The following is a 15,359-nucleotide window of genomic DNA, read 5'->3' on the forward strand; positions in this document are numbered from 1 at the left end:
AGGTAACTGAAGAAACATCAGAAAGTTGTATTGGTCCAGGGAATCATTCAGTCCATTCGACATTTGGATTTGTCACTTTACCATGTCATAGCCAATTTGCAAAGAATCTCAAGTCAAACGTCACTTGTCGTGGTGTCACTTTGCCGCTAGACATTCTCACTTAAATTGTGGCTCATATATCATTCATATACATAGAAAACAATGCTCGCGTGTGTGAATGTATTTTAAGATGAGAAATCTAATTGTACATGGCATTAACTTTGCAGCACATCTGAATTTCAAGAAATCCAAGATAGGCCGTTTACCATCCATTTTCTATACCGCTTATTCTACTGGGTCGCGGGGAGCCTGGAGCCTATCCCAGGGAGTATGGGGCACAAGGCAGGGTACACCCTGGACAAGGTGCCAATCCATCGCAGGGCACAATCACATACACATTCATACACTATAGATATTTTAACCAAACCAATCAGCCTACCATGCATGTGTTTGGACTGGGGGAGGAAACTGGAGTACCCGGAGGAAACCCCCGCAGCACAGGGAGACCATGCAAACTCCACACACACAGGGCCGTGGCAGGAATTGAATCAAATCGATTGAATTGATTACCTTTACTACCTTCTCAATTATTTTGCAGATAGATTTAATTCTAGTTATTACAAATAGGGTTGTCCAGATTGCACTTCTTTAGCTTTACCACTTTTAAGAAATGCATATTTCAGTGATAAATTGATAATATTCATAACATCACCTGATAATGAGCTGTAAGCATAGTTAAAAATCAGTTGACGGAGTACAGAGAATCATTTTACTAGTGATCACTAGTGATCAACATTGCAATGTGTTCAAAGTACTCGTGATTTGCACATGCAACATTGCCATCCTTAACATTTATCCTAGAAACATTGTTGTTGGAGGTAAGTTCTAGACAAGGCTGCAGGGAAAGCAGGATCTTTTAATTCTCTTGTTCCTCACGTCACTGGTTATTAACTCCCCTTTGAGTAGCAATTTTGGGGTCCAGTGAGATAGCTGCCTGCAAACTGATATGCAGCTTGTGACAGAAGGTTGCAAAGTTTTCTATATAATTAAGTAGACCAAGAGACAGTCTGCTTACTGTGATAAGAGTGCATAACACAGTTCTCCCCAGATACTGTACAAAATTGAGATGTCCTCTGTATATAAATTTGGCTCTGACTGTGCATGTTTAAGCTCAAGGGATTGCTGTTGTATTAGTTCTGAAAGGTTGGTACAAGCATCAGTATTAAGTCAGGTACCTGAGTAAATGGCATGAGCATCGAGTCTGAGTCAGATGCCTGACTGAATGGTATCGATATCAAGACTGAGCTAGGGATCTGAGTAGTTTGCACCAGCATCACGTGTGTCATGCCCCTCCGAATGGCTGGTAGAAGAATCAAGAATGATTCAAGTACAGTGCTGTGAAAAAGTATTTCCCCCATCCTGATGTCTGGTGTTTTTGTGTATCATCAAACAAAATACAACATAAAACAAAGGCAACCTGAATAAACACACAATGCAGTTTTTATTTATTTATTTATTGAGGAAAAAGAAGAAAAAAAAAAAGTTATCCAATACCTATCAGCCATGTGAAAAACAATCTGGTTGTGCCACCTTAAGATCTGGTTGTGCCACCTTTAGCAGCAACAGGAGATCAATCTTTCACATTGCTGTGGTGGAATTTTGGCCCGCTCTTCTTTGCAGAACTGCTTTATTTCATCCACACTTGAGCGTTTCGAGCACGGACTGCCCGTTTAAGGTCTTGCCACAGCATCTCAATTGGTTCACGTCAGGACTTTGACTAGCCCACTCCAAAACTTTTAATTTGATTTTTTTTTTTTTAGCGATTCAGAGGTGTTGAAATTCGACTTTTTTCCTCGTGAGTATAATTGATACATGTTTCCTGGACTCGTGCACTATTACCAGGGTGGCCAGGAATAAAAAAGAATTAAAGTAGTTCAAATGACAAGCTTCGCTAAGTATTAAAAGCTGCAATTTCCCTAAAAAAAAAAAAAAAAACCTCTTTCACTACGGTCCTAAATGGTCTCTAATTATGACATATTTTCTCATATATGAAATGGAATAAAAATGAAAATCCTTGCTGGCAGTTACAAGTGGTCTATTCGTCTGGGAAAACCATGCACCTGGCAACACTGTCTATAAAGATTTAAGCAACATGCAAGACGCTAATTTACACCTGTTTTGGGGAGGTGGACAAAATGACACTCAAAAGTGCCTGCTGCTAATTGCACACAGAAAAAGTTTAGCACAAAGTTTAGCATCGGATAGAATATGTAATTAACCACACTTTCTATTTCCCCACCCTTTTGATACATATATGAGCATGAGAAATTGTGCATTCCTTGCATGCCAGTTTGAGCATGACTTGTTTCACCAGGTTGTTTGTATAGACCTAAAAATAGGCAAAAACAGCTTAGTACATGTAGCCTGTGCCAGATACCAGAGTTAATAGTATAAACATTTAGACTGTGTGATGTACCTGAGTGGATGAAATGGATCATGGTGGATCTTGGGCAAATCCTGGGAGCACCAGGGATAAGGTGGTGGTAAAGGCTGGACTGATGCCAAGCAAATATACTCACATTTAGAGGCGATTTCGAGTAGCTAATCCATTTATGATGCAAGCAGAACATGAATAGGATATACCCAGTACTCTGGATTAAGCGTGATGCTCTGAGGCACCAACACTACCCATTCTTAATCAAACCATAGTCAACAACTGACAACATCAAAAATGGAAGATTCCCATGAGTGTGTTGTGTCACATTTTCTTTAATGGGAAACTCTTGCACAGAGACACATTTATAAACCCTTTGAAACATCCACATCAAATGTACTCATGCAAACAATGCGGCAGGACTCACGGTATAGGGTTGCCATCCATGCAGCGGGTGCCAAAGCCTGGTTCAGAAAGGAGAGCACGTGTTACCCTCACTGCCTCATCCACGTCCGTTCTGTCAGCACTATAGCACACACACACACACACACACACACACACACACACACACACACACACACAGAGCTGAATCAGGACTTCCGTCAGAGTCAAACTAATCAGGTTTCTATACTACTAATCTCACCAGTGCCTGCTGCTCTCTCTTTCGCACACACAGATGCTCTTACCTTACAGACGGAGCAACAGACTTGATAAATACTGCAATAAAACCTCTACATACAACTTGCTGTGACTAGCAGTCTAGCCAGATTGAGTAAATATTGCACAAATGGTTAGGGTTAAATTTCTAGACTTCTGGAGCATTCACATACATACACACACCGGAGAGTTTTATTAAGCTTTGCCTTTAAAATATTCCCTATTGTGTGTGTGTGTGTGTACCTGTAGAAAGTGTTCTGTGGTTTTCCATACATCCAGGGTTGCAGTTCCAGACTGGGATACTCCACGAAGGGTGGGACAATTAGAGAGAAAATCAGAGACAGACACACAAATAGTGCTGGGAGCACCACCTAATGGAAACACCCACACCCAAACAAACAAAGATACACAGAGTTCAGACATTTGTCCTTTAATTAGAGGTAACACAGAGAGCTGGCAGGCTATAAAAGAACTGTTTGTATGGTTCAGTGTGTCAGCGTTTCATTAATGATGCCATACAGACTGTTGGCTCAGAGCACACACACAAATTCGCTCTCTCCTGCCTTCTCTTTGTCTCCCTTTTACTATCTCTAATGTTTTTTGGTTTTTTTAACCATGTGGTCTGTTTTATTTTTTTTCAAATGATGGAAAATATTTTGCAAAGAAATGTATGACTGTTTATTTCAATAATTCACTCATTCATTCATCTTTAGTAGCCATGCTTTCCTGGTCAAGGTATGGGGTCCAGTGCTTCTCCCAGGAACAAGGGCACAAGGCAGGAAGAAGCCTTTTTTTGTGACATATACAGTGCTGTGAAAAAGTATTCTGATTTATTCTGTTTTTGCATATATCTCATATTAAATAGTTTTAGATCTTCAAATGAAATACAACATAAAACAAAGGCAACTTGAGTAACATAATACAGTTTTATTGAAGCAAAAGCAGTTATCCAACACCTATCACCAATGTTAAAATCTAATTGCACCGATAAAGTAAAAATCTGGTTGTACCATCTTTAACAGCAATAACTGCAACCAAATTATTCCAATAACTGGAGATCAGTCTTTCACTTACTTTTAGGATTAGGATTTACTCCTACTCTTTGGATCGTTGTCTTGCTGAATAATCCTGTTGTGGTGAGTTTCAATTTATGGACTGAAGACCTGACATTCTCCTTTAGGATTTTCTGGTAGAGATCAGAATTCATGTTTCCCTCTATTATTGCAAGTTGCTCAGGCCCTGAAGCAGCAAAGCATCCCCACACCATCACACTTCCACCACCATGCTTGACCGTAGGTATAATGTTCTTTTTGTGGAATTCTGTGTTTGATTTACTACAGATATAACGAGACCCCTGTCTTCCAAAGAGTTCCACTTTTGATTCATCAATCCACAGAACATTCTCCCAAATGATTTGAGGATCATCAAGGTCTATTTTGGCAAACTTCAGATGAGTCTTAATGTTTTTCTGGGTTAGCAGTGGTTTTCACCTTGCCACTGTTCCATTTTTGCCCAGTGTCTTTCTGATAGTGGAGTCATGAAACCTTTATTGATGCAAGAGAGGCCTGTAGGATCTATGATATTGTCCTTGGCTCTTTTGTGACTTCCAGGATGAATCACTGTTGTGCTATTGGCTGTTGAGGCTCAGGTGGTAGAGCGTGGTGTCCACTAATCACAGGCTTGGTGGTTCGATCCCCAGCCCACTCTAATCCACATGCTTGGGCAAGAACCCCAAGATGATCCTGATGGCAGTCACCTTGCATGGTAGCGCTGCTGAAATTTGTGTGTAAGTGTGAATGGGTGAATGAGAAACGGTGTAAAGTGCTTTGTAGAACCAGTTAGGTTAAACAGCGCTATAGTAGGTACCGACCATTTACTCTTGGAGGAATTTTGGAAAGTCGGCCACTTCTGGAAAGTTCACTTCTCTGCCGAGTTTTTCCATTTGGAGATAATGGCTCTCACTGTGGTTGTTTGGAATCCAAGAGCCTTTGAAATAGCTTTGTAACCCTTCCCGGACTGATGTATTTCAATCACCTACTTCCTCATCATTTCTGGAATTTATTTCAACTTTGGCATAGTGTGTTACTGAGTAAGACCTTTTAACCAACTTCATGCTGTTGAAAAAGTTCTATTTAAGTGTTGATGTGATTGAACAGGGTTTGCAGTAATCAGGCCTGGGTGTGTCTAGTCTAGCTGAACCCCATTATGAATGCAGCTTCATAGATTTGAGAAATTAGTAACCATTGGGGCAAATACATTTTCACACAGGTCCAGTTTGTATTGGATAATATTTTTGCTTCAATAAATGACATTATCATTAAAACCTTATTTTGTGTTTACTCAGGTTGCCTTTGTTTTGTAAGATTTTGTTTTAATTTATGAAACAATTTAGTATGAAGAAAGAAAGAAGAAATCAGGATGGGGCAAATACTTTTCCACAGCACTGTAAATTACTTTTCTTTGCATATTCTAGCTTAGGAAGCAGGGATCAGACCGCAGGGTCAGCCATGATACGACCCCCTTGGAGCAGAGAGTGCTAAGGGCCTTGCTCAAGGGCCCAAATGTGCCAGCTTGGCAGTCCTGGGTACACCCTGGGTAGCACACCAGTCAATGTCAATAGCCAATCCACCTACTGACATGTTTCTGGGATGTGGGAGTAAACTGGAGAACCCTGGGGAAACTTACATGGACACAATAATAATATGCAAAAAACTGCAGTCAGTAACCTGAGGACAGGATTAACCTGGGGACTGTAAAGTTGTGAGATGGCAACCCACAAGCCACTGTTTATTTAAATAACTATGGGTAATGTTTTAGATTCTTTCAAAACTGCTTGCTTTCAGTTTTTGAGTTGCAGTCATTTTCCTTTTCTATGCAATCTATATGTATTTAGGATATATCTCCTTTTTAGCTTGACAAGAGTGGTTCCCTGGACCACATCCAAGTTTGAAACCAGCTTTTATATCCGACTAAATTACTGAACTCTCAGTGCAAATGGCCTCGGGTGTGGAAAAGCACAAGCGTGAACATCTCTCTCTGTCTCTCTTTCTTTGTCTCTGAAGCATCCTAATTTTCTCTCTCTCATTTTCTCTCTCTGTCTCTCTGCCTATTCCTCTGTTTCTCCCTCTCTTTATCTCACGCCTTGTGGCAGGGTTGTTTGTTTTGGCTGTGTTGTAAAAAGGGCTTGATTAACCACTTTCAACCACTGTTGTTGTCACATCCACCATCCACCCATCATTAGTTTCTCTCTATTCACTTCTCACGCCATCGTTCTCTCTTCTTGTGTGTAATATTCCCTCCCTCCCTTTCCAAATATTTCTTTTCATTCTTCTAGGCTGATGGATAGAGCAGATCCACAGTCATGCTAATGTGTGAAGAGCTTCTCAGTCTGAGGTTGATAAATTACAACATAAGACTAAAAAAAAAAAAAGGCAGTAAAACAAATGTAGCACAGGGGAGAAGGACAATGGGGCATCTTTCCCGAGAGACAATCCAAGGATGACAGCTATACGTGGCAAAATGTGCTGATTTGGTTGTATGCTTTTATTGTGCATGTTACCTGAGCGATGATTCCTTTTCTGCTTCTTCTTGCATGGTGAAACCGCTTTATAAACAACGCCAGGAACTGATGCCTGATCAGAGCCCAGCCGGTGATAACACATGAACCTTTGCCATTCACACACACAGGCCGCTGACCATCTGAATACAAACATACATAACATTTCCACAAATATATGACATTTGTTGTGAAGTGATATTTTAACTTTTTTCATATCATTTAATATTCATCATCAGATGCAAACCACCATCAAATAGCTATTTCTAACAGATATCAATTAAATTGCATTTCATCACTTTTATATAAGAAACAATGCTGTGTAAAGTTAAGGTCCAGAGTACACCAACTTAAACATTCATGATTTTACAAATATTCAACAAAACATAGTTCTCCTCAAACACCACCAATTACCATCAAATACCAACATATACCATTAAACACCAGTATTTAGCATAAAATACCACCAACCATAAAACAGCAACATTCATCATCAGACACCAACGTTTACCATAAAGCACCATCAAAGAATGACATTTTTCATACAGTGCCCTCCACTAATATTGGCACCCTTGGTAAATATGAGCAAAGAAAGCTGTGGAAAAACTGCCTTCATTGTTTAACCTTTTGATCTTTTGTTAAAAAAAAAATCAACAAAAACCTCCCTTTGGGTTTGTCTGTGTTTATTGGTATTTGTTGGGTTGGTGTGTGCTTAGTTTAGGGCTGCAACCAACGATTATTTTCGTACTCGATTAACTGGCCGAATATTTTTAGATTAATCGGAGGGGGGCAAAGTTCAGTACAATTTTTTCGTTTACTTAAAATAAAATCCACAAACTGAGTGTTACAAATATAAACTTCAGACTAAAACTTTACACAACTGTTTGACCAATTATATAAGACTGGAAAGAACCCAATACACATACACACACACACACACACACACACACACACACACACACACACACACACACACACATCAGAATATATATTACTCGTTTAGGACTGCAGTTTCATTCAGAGCTTTTTGTGCATCCATAAAAAATAATACATAAATACTTAATAAACACACACATATATATATATATATATATATATATATATATATATATATATATATATATATATATAATAAACGACAGAATTTACACTGATACAATATAAAATGACAATAAACTTAAATTAAACGAAACCTTTTCAGCAACTCGCGACAGAATCACTGTCATGCTTCTGTGCTACACAAACTCCACTTTATAAAGTTTGATCTTCTCCATGGTGTTTAATATAAAATGCCCCCAGGCCTTAGAGGACTTGGAGGTCACACACTTTCTTCCTCAGTCATGTGACGATTATTCCTCCGTCAGATGGTGACTGAGGTCATGTTGGGAATAAAAGCTAACATTGACATAAACAGTAAACTGAAGAAAGTTATTGTTGGTGACTCTGGGTAGTAGGCTAAAGCTAGCGTTATGAGCATATGTGCGTATGACGTCATGCGCCGTCGACTAGGAAATGGCCTATACTTCCGGTTAGTAAAAAAAACCGCTAGTGATATATTATGATATTACCTTCTAAACTTCACAGACTAGATGATAGAGTATCAAGTGCATAGTGTAAGTGTATAGTACGTCATTTAGGACACACCTTTAGTATTTACTTTCCAAAGCATGTTTTCGGAAGAGAAGTAACCAACTAATCGATAACTAGATTCAATGACAATGATTTCCATAATCGATTATTATCAATTTTATCGATTAGTTGTTGCAGCTCTAGCTTAGTTTAATTGATAGTGATAATAATTTATATGCTTTTTTAAATATCATCTTTAAATGGGATCATTTGTTTGTCAATCAGGATTGATAAAAACAAGCACCTTTACATGTGTAAAGTTAACATGCACATTGAAAAAACATGCACATTGGGGGGATTTGACAGTACGTACCTTCAACTCGATTTGAGAACCGTCCTTTCTTTTCTGCTGCACCAACAGAGAGAGAGAGAGAGAGAGAGAGAGAGAGAGAGAGAGAGAGAGAGAGAGAGAGAGAGAGAGATTATTGTGTGTTCGATTACATGTGTTATAGGTTAAAGTTTGTGTGTGTGTGTGTGTGTGTGTAGGTGTGTATGTATGCCTTGTTTAGAAGCTGCACTGTCTCTGTGGTCCATGGCTGAACTCATGCTATGTGATCTAGACAGTCTAGAGCTTCTCTTCCAGTCTCTCTGAAGCATCTCTCCCTTCTCTGAGCACACAAACATAAATGCATCAGTTTAATACACAGCATGACACAGATTTTAACCACAGTCCATAAATCATAATCTTTATAAGTTTGGGGTAAAATATTCCTGTTGATAGCTTAACTACATACAGTATTTTTGCAGACAATAATATCAGACATAATATATATTTATAAATTTATGGAAAAGCAAATATTTTGACCCAAAGTAGTGAAATTGTTTATTATATTTTGGAAGTGGCTTTAAACACTACTCAAATGTGAATTTGTTAGAAGAGGTTTATTTTGAGTTATATCACAACATTGTTAAATTCTCAAATCTCATTGGTTGACTGGAAGGTATTACAGGCTTTTAAGTCAAGTCAGTTATTAATGTTATTGTTTCTATAGTAACAGCAAATTCACAAGGACTTGTATGGCAGACATGATCTAAGGCTAATAATAAACAGATTTAATAAGAATAAGATTTCTGTAAGGAGACATACATATACATATACATATATACATATATATATCTATATATATATATGTGTGTGTGTGTGTGTGTGTGTGTGTGTGTGTGTGTGTGTATTTATGGAAGAGGTCTCCAGTGTCAGCACTTTGTAACAGACAGTACATATTGTGTCATGGAAAGGTTTTGCGATGTGGTTTATGTTGTTTTTTTTTCTTCAAATGTTAAAAAAAAGTAGAGTTTGGTGAGGAAATGACTGTATATTGTTAAAGCATAAGTTCCATGACATCATTAAATGTAGCTATATACGGATAAAAAGTATGACGTATCATTGTTTAATTAATAATAATAATAATAAATGTAATTACTGGCCAATGACTATGGTATTACCACATGCCCCTAGGTGTTTTATTCCTTACATAACAACTGCATTGTTTGATTACATGTTAAGTTTGGGGCTGAAAATGTTTCTATGTACTTAAAGCCGAAATTCATAGCGGAAATAAATATCAAGTGTAACTCATTACCATTCGTTTCCACATCGACGCCCGTCTCTTCTGCCACTTTCAGAAATATCTAAAGAACAAAGTCATAAACACATTGAAAACATATATCACATAATATGTGACGCAAATGAGCAAAAACTTCGACATGGACCTATTCAAAATTCAATGTTGGTAATACAGTAGAATAAAATGAAGCGATTAAATAAATCAACAAGTGTTATATTCATTAATTCTGTTTTGTTTATTCCAATATTTGTGCTCATACTGTAGGGTCTTTGAAACTTATAGTTAGATATATAACACTTCATAAAGCATAAAATATCTTAAAGTATATTAGTTCCTAATGCCTGCTTACGTAATGCATTATAATGTCTCCTCATAAGAGCAATGAAATCAGTAAAGCTGTAATGCCATATAAAACAAGCCCAAGTATACTATCTGTATTGTTACTTATAGAGTGTTATAAATATTTGGTTTTCAAACTGTATATTAACAATTCAGTGTTCATAAATGTTTATAATACATCTGATACCTGTTTATAATATATATTGATTATACAAGGTCATTGTAGACTATATAATGTGAATATTCTGTATAATACTTATAATGCATTATGAATACTGGATTCATAGTAAGGTTTATGGAGATATTTGTGTGTGTGTGTGTGTGTGTGTGTGTGTGTGTGTGTGTGTGTGTGTGTGTGTGTGTGTACCTCCTCTAAGCTGGTGTCTGAGATCCCGTAGCTACTGATCCCCAGCCTCTCTCTCTCCAAATCAAGCTCTTTGAAAAGCGAGGCAAAGCTGCCGTCTTTTGAGCCAGCATAAGGCAGCACATACACCAGCTCCTGACCTATGACCTCTAGGAACTCCGCCTCCGGGACGTGCAAGCGTATGACAGAACTGACATCTGCTACATCTGACCACAGAGATTGTGAGGGAGTTAGTACTTGCTTTTACTATTGCTTGTACTTCCTCTTAGTTTGTGTGTGTGTGTGTGTGTGTGTGTGTGTGTGTGTGTGTGTGTGTGTGTGTGTGTTTGTGAGAGGTGTGTATTCTGACCTGCTGGCTCCATGGTGCTGATGCTTCCTGATCCGATCCCTTCATCTAAACTGGACGCATCACTGAGCTACACAACACACACACACACACACACACACACACACACACACACACACACACACACACACACACACACAGACAAGAGTTAGCCCTAATCTAGAACCATGAAGACTCTCTCTCTCACTCTCTGAGCACAAGGTCACCTGTGTGTCAGTGCTCTCTGCGTTATTCTTATCATTGACTTTAACTCCATCTCGTGATCAATAAGGAAGTTGGTCATTAGTCATGATGTAGAAGCAACAAAATGCCAATAGGAATCTATTTTCCTGGTGCTTAATTACACTCGGATAATAAGAAGCTCTACATCATTGTGCTTCCTCTGATGATTAATCATGTCTAGTTCTATTGGACTATCGGGCTCGGGATGTTGTTTTCTGTGATTATAGAGAAAACTTTTTCTCACGGAATAAAAGTTTGGTGTGTTTGAAACTTTTCCAAGTTCAGTGATGCAACAAAAGCTGGCGAGTAATGAACACCCTACTACTAGAGAGTCCAAAAGTCCAATGTCTGAAAAAAATTTATAATGAAATTCTAAAGGTTTTTTTTGGCTGAAAGTTTTTTCATCGACATGTTGCTCTATTTTCATTTCAGTTACAGGCTTCATACATTATCCACAATGCCGGTTCACTACCTACAGATAGTGGTACCAGTGGGATTTAGCTTTCGCTTCATCTCTATGTAAAGAGAGCGATGCAACAGTGCTTTAGTCCTTTAGTCTGTCTGGCTCTCTCCACTCCTTCTCTTAAACAGATCAGCTTGGTTTGAAACTTTGTGTCCATTATTTGCATCAACATGTCTGTTTTTTCTACACTGGATTGCTCATTAGAATGGCACTGAATGTTGCTGGAAAGTGCTGAGCGAGAAAAGAAGCTCTTGCTTCTTTGTTTTTAGGAGCTAACACCAAAACCTCACCATTATCCCTTATGTTTGAGAACTTTGAATTTTTCCATTCTCTTAAATGCCATTGCAACTGTGTTGCAAAAGTGTAAGTCGGTTAATCTTAGAAAGGAAGGTTCACCTGCTACCTTAAAAACCTGATTCATCTCAAATTGAAGATAACCTTTGTTTCAACCCATACACTCTCATAAAGTAGTCAAGAGAATGGATCACTCTGGGTTTTATTACTGAAAACTTGTAAAGTTCGATATTCAAAACCTGTGAACTCTCTCTCTCTCTCTCTCTCTCTCTCTCTCTCTCTCTCTCTCTCTCTCTCTCTCTCTCTCTTTCTTTCTCTACAACTTCAACAACTGCATATCAATAGCTCAAGCCACCGTTACTAGCTCTAAAATGAACGTTGCAATTAGCAACATAGGTTTAAGATGGGATGCATAATAAATTAGTTCCACACACACAAGCTATTTTAAGGACAAAAACCTGACAAATGTCTTGAAATGAAACATCTGACCAATATCTTGAGGTGTGGTAACTGTGGTATAAGCAGAATAATTGACTCCGGTTCGTTGAATTATTAGAAAATAATGCACACCCGAGGTGTAACGAATGACCTTACCGTTATAACCTCACACTGTAAAACCGGATAGTTCATTTAACTCAAACTTTCTCATTTTAAATAATTTTTTTGTTATATTCAAGTGTATTTGGCTTAAAGAAATTGGTTTATCAACTTAACAATTTTGAGGTAATTAGTTTCCTCAAATTTTTTGAGTTAAATGAACATATTTGGATTAACAGTGCAGGTGTGCATTATTTTCTAATAATTCAACAGATCAGAGTCAATAATTCCTTACTTATTTTTAATAAGTCTCATTCTGTAGCTTTTTGTTTGTGGAAAGTTTTCCTATGGCATTTATCACTTTCTGATATCTGATTTTTATCGTAAGCTGTGTTCACACCGTGAACCATCATTACCATCATTACGAGATTTCGACTTGTAAAAAACGTCCACATCCTGGTAGAACTCGTAAACACAACTTCCGACTTGTACCACCTGACTGCTGCAATCAGTTATGAGGAAACACTCAAATGGCGGCGGCTTCAGCACTAAAATGTAGTTAAGTAGATATCTTGTAATATTCCTGTGTAATAATTTGTATAATTGACTATTATTAATATCCTAATAATGCTAGTATAATCTGAAAATAAATGAAAGATATACAATAAGCATTATGGTCATTTTGCAGTCGTCAACAACATCTCACACGGATTTGTTTAATTCAGTAGTAATTATGGTAATTCTGACATGGTGTGAACGCAGCCGTATTTATGTCATGACCACTGACAAGGCCAGATGTACTATGCATTTTGGCCCTAGTTTTATGTGCAATTAGGATGCAGTGCATCTGAAAAAGCTTTTGTGTTATGTACAAAATTGGTGTATGAACCTAGACACAGAGTGGTCAAAGTCCACAGCAGATTACTCATATTGCCTCATATGCAGCATATTAATTTGAGGACGGATGATGCAAATTAAGTTGGAGAAACTGGATAATGTTATTTTCTGCTTCCGCCTCATGTTCGGTGTGTTGTGCAACCTGCAATGCTTTTATTTGTTTGTTTTTTGCACCATTCTATATAAATTCTATGAAAATCCCTGGAGATCAGCAGTTTCTGAAACACTCAAACCAGCCCAAATACTACACCATGGTCCAAGTCACATTTTGAGGTCCCATTTTCCCCCCATTTTGATATTTGATGTGAACATTATCTGAAACTCTTCACCTGTATCTGCATGATTTTATGCATCTCTGCTGCCCCGTGATTGGCCGATTGGATAATTGCATGGATGAGCTGCGGTAGAGATGTTCCTGATAAAGTGGCCAGCGAGTGCATACATTTAACCATACAGTAGCACAATACAAAAGGTTTTGCCTGCATTCCTCCCTTATTACGTGTGTTTTTTTTAAAAAACTCCTTCATTTTTAGACTTTGACTTACAAAGAAACACACTGGAGTGGGCTAATATGCACATTAGTCATGCCGTGATACCTGTTTGCCTGCTGTATGGCATTGTGATGTCATTATCTCCTGATTGGCCCGTGCAAGAGTGAGGTAATAGCCTCTGCCATATGTCTTCTTCAGGAAGAGGGAGGAACCGCAGCAGCAGACCTTGCCATGGGAGATGATGGCGATGCGATCGCCCAAAATGTCCGCCTCATCCATGTGGTGCGTGGACAGAATGATGGTACGGCCTGAAGCGGAGATACAAATAGATAACAAAGAAAAAACTGGATTTCTTCAGACAGATTATGATTAGAATAAGACCTGCTTTGCATGCAAGTATGTGTGATGCACACATAAAATGTATAGGAGGCCTGACATCCTAACACAAAATTTTAGGACATTCTGGAAAAGCTTTGTGGAAGGTTGAATAAACCTGAGGGCAGCTTCAGAGTCTCACACACTCACACACACACACACACACACACACACACACACACACACACACACACACACACACACACACACACAGAGCATTTCACAAGGGATTTCATATTTCGCCTCATTTACCAAGTAACTCATTCTCACCGCACTGATCCCCCTTGTGACATTCATACATGCACATCCGTAGGGAATTCAAAGCCAGAGGGAGAGCGATATAGAGACAGAGATGGAGAAAGAGATGGCAAGATGGCTGTGTGCTGAGCGGGTTTGATTTATGATGTGTTGTACACTGGAGCACAGTGATCGATCACGGACAGGCGAAATGCCACCTTACCGGACCCCAGCTTCACAAGCACACCTGTTTCCATTAATGACGCAATGTTTTTCTTTTTCTTTTTTTCTTTTTTTTCCTTTTTAAAATGGCCCTGACTTGGAAAATAATAGCTCTTTCAGTTTGAGAGATGTGTGTATTGATCTTGGACCACTTGATCAGAGTGCATTGAACCCTGCACTGCAGTGAATTCGTGGGCACACACTTGGAATTAAACATGTAGAGTGAGAGTGTGCTGCTGTTCACTCTTTGTGACAAAAGCAGGCGGAGTTCATTGTGTTTTTATTATTGACCTTATTGTTAGAAAAAATGAGCATTCCTTAGCTTTCAGCACCATTACACAAAACTAAACATCATTCTGTGCTTATCAGTCTCAGTGAAGGAGGCGTGGCCTGTGTGATTATCAGTCTCAGCGAAGGAGGCGTGGCTTGTGTGACTATCAGTCTCAGCGAAAGGAGGCGTGGCCTGTGTGATTATCAGTCTCAGCGAAGGAGGCGTGGCTTGTGTGACTATCAGTCTCAGCGAAAGGAGGCGTGGCCTGTGTGATTATCAGTCTCAGTGAAGGAGGCGTGGCCTGTGTGATTATCAGTCTCAGTGAAAGAGGCATGGCCTGTGTGATTATCAGTTTCAGTGAAGGAGGCGTGGCCTGTGTGATTATCAGTCTCAGTGAAAGAGGCGTGGCCTGTGTGATTAT

The 15,359-nt window shown here is 38.7% G+C and overlaps 1 protein-coding gene across 4 annotated transcripts in view; it reads right to left on the minus strand.

Annotated features, from left to right (window-relative positions):
- Nucleotides 1-15,359, minus strand: part of LOC108260577 (phospholipid-transporting ATPase ABCA1) — a 200,801-nt gene that overhangs the window by 62,627 nt on the left and 122,815 nt on the right. For 3 of the 4 annotated variants that reach the window (XM_053677629.1, XM_053677628.1, XM_053677631.1), the window contains exons 23-31: nucleotides 13,939-14,141; nucleotides 10,933-10,999; nucleotides 10,587-10,789; nucleotides 9,896-9,944; nucleotides 8,816-8,923; nucleotides 8,629-8,664; nucleotides 6,690-6,829; nucleotides 3,374-3,501; nucleotides 2,901-2,999 (exon numbers count right to left, since the gene is read on the minus strand). In XM_053677629.1, the coding sequence (XP_053533604.1) occupies nucleotides 2,901-2,999; nucleotides 3,374-3,501; nucleotides 6,690-6,829; nucleotides 8,629-8,664; nucleotides 8,816-8,923; nucleotides 9,896-9,944; nucleotides 10,587-10,789; nucleotides 10,933-10,999; nucleotides 13,939-14,141 (1,033 nt within the window). The remainder of the gene's footprint in view (nucleotides 1-2,900; nucleotides 3,000-3,373; nucleotides 3,502-6,689; nucleotides 6,830-8,628; nucleotides 8,665-8,815; nucleotides 8,924-9,895; nucleotides 9,945-10,586; nucleotides 10,790-10,932; nucleotides 11,000-13,938; nucleotides 14,142-15,359) is intronic. The other variant, XM_053677630.1, reaches the window with a different exon arrangement.

Source organism: Ictalurus punctatus, chromosome 29 (genome assembly GCF_001660625.3).
Source record: "Ictalurus punctatus breed USDA103 chromosome 29, Coco_2.0, whole genome shotgun sequence".
Taxonomy (NCBI): domain Eukaryota; kingdom Metazoa; phylum Chordata; class Actinopteri; order Siluriformes; family Ictaluridae; genus Ictalurus; species Ictalurus punctatus.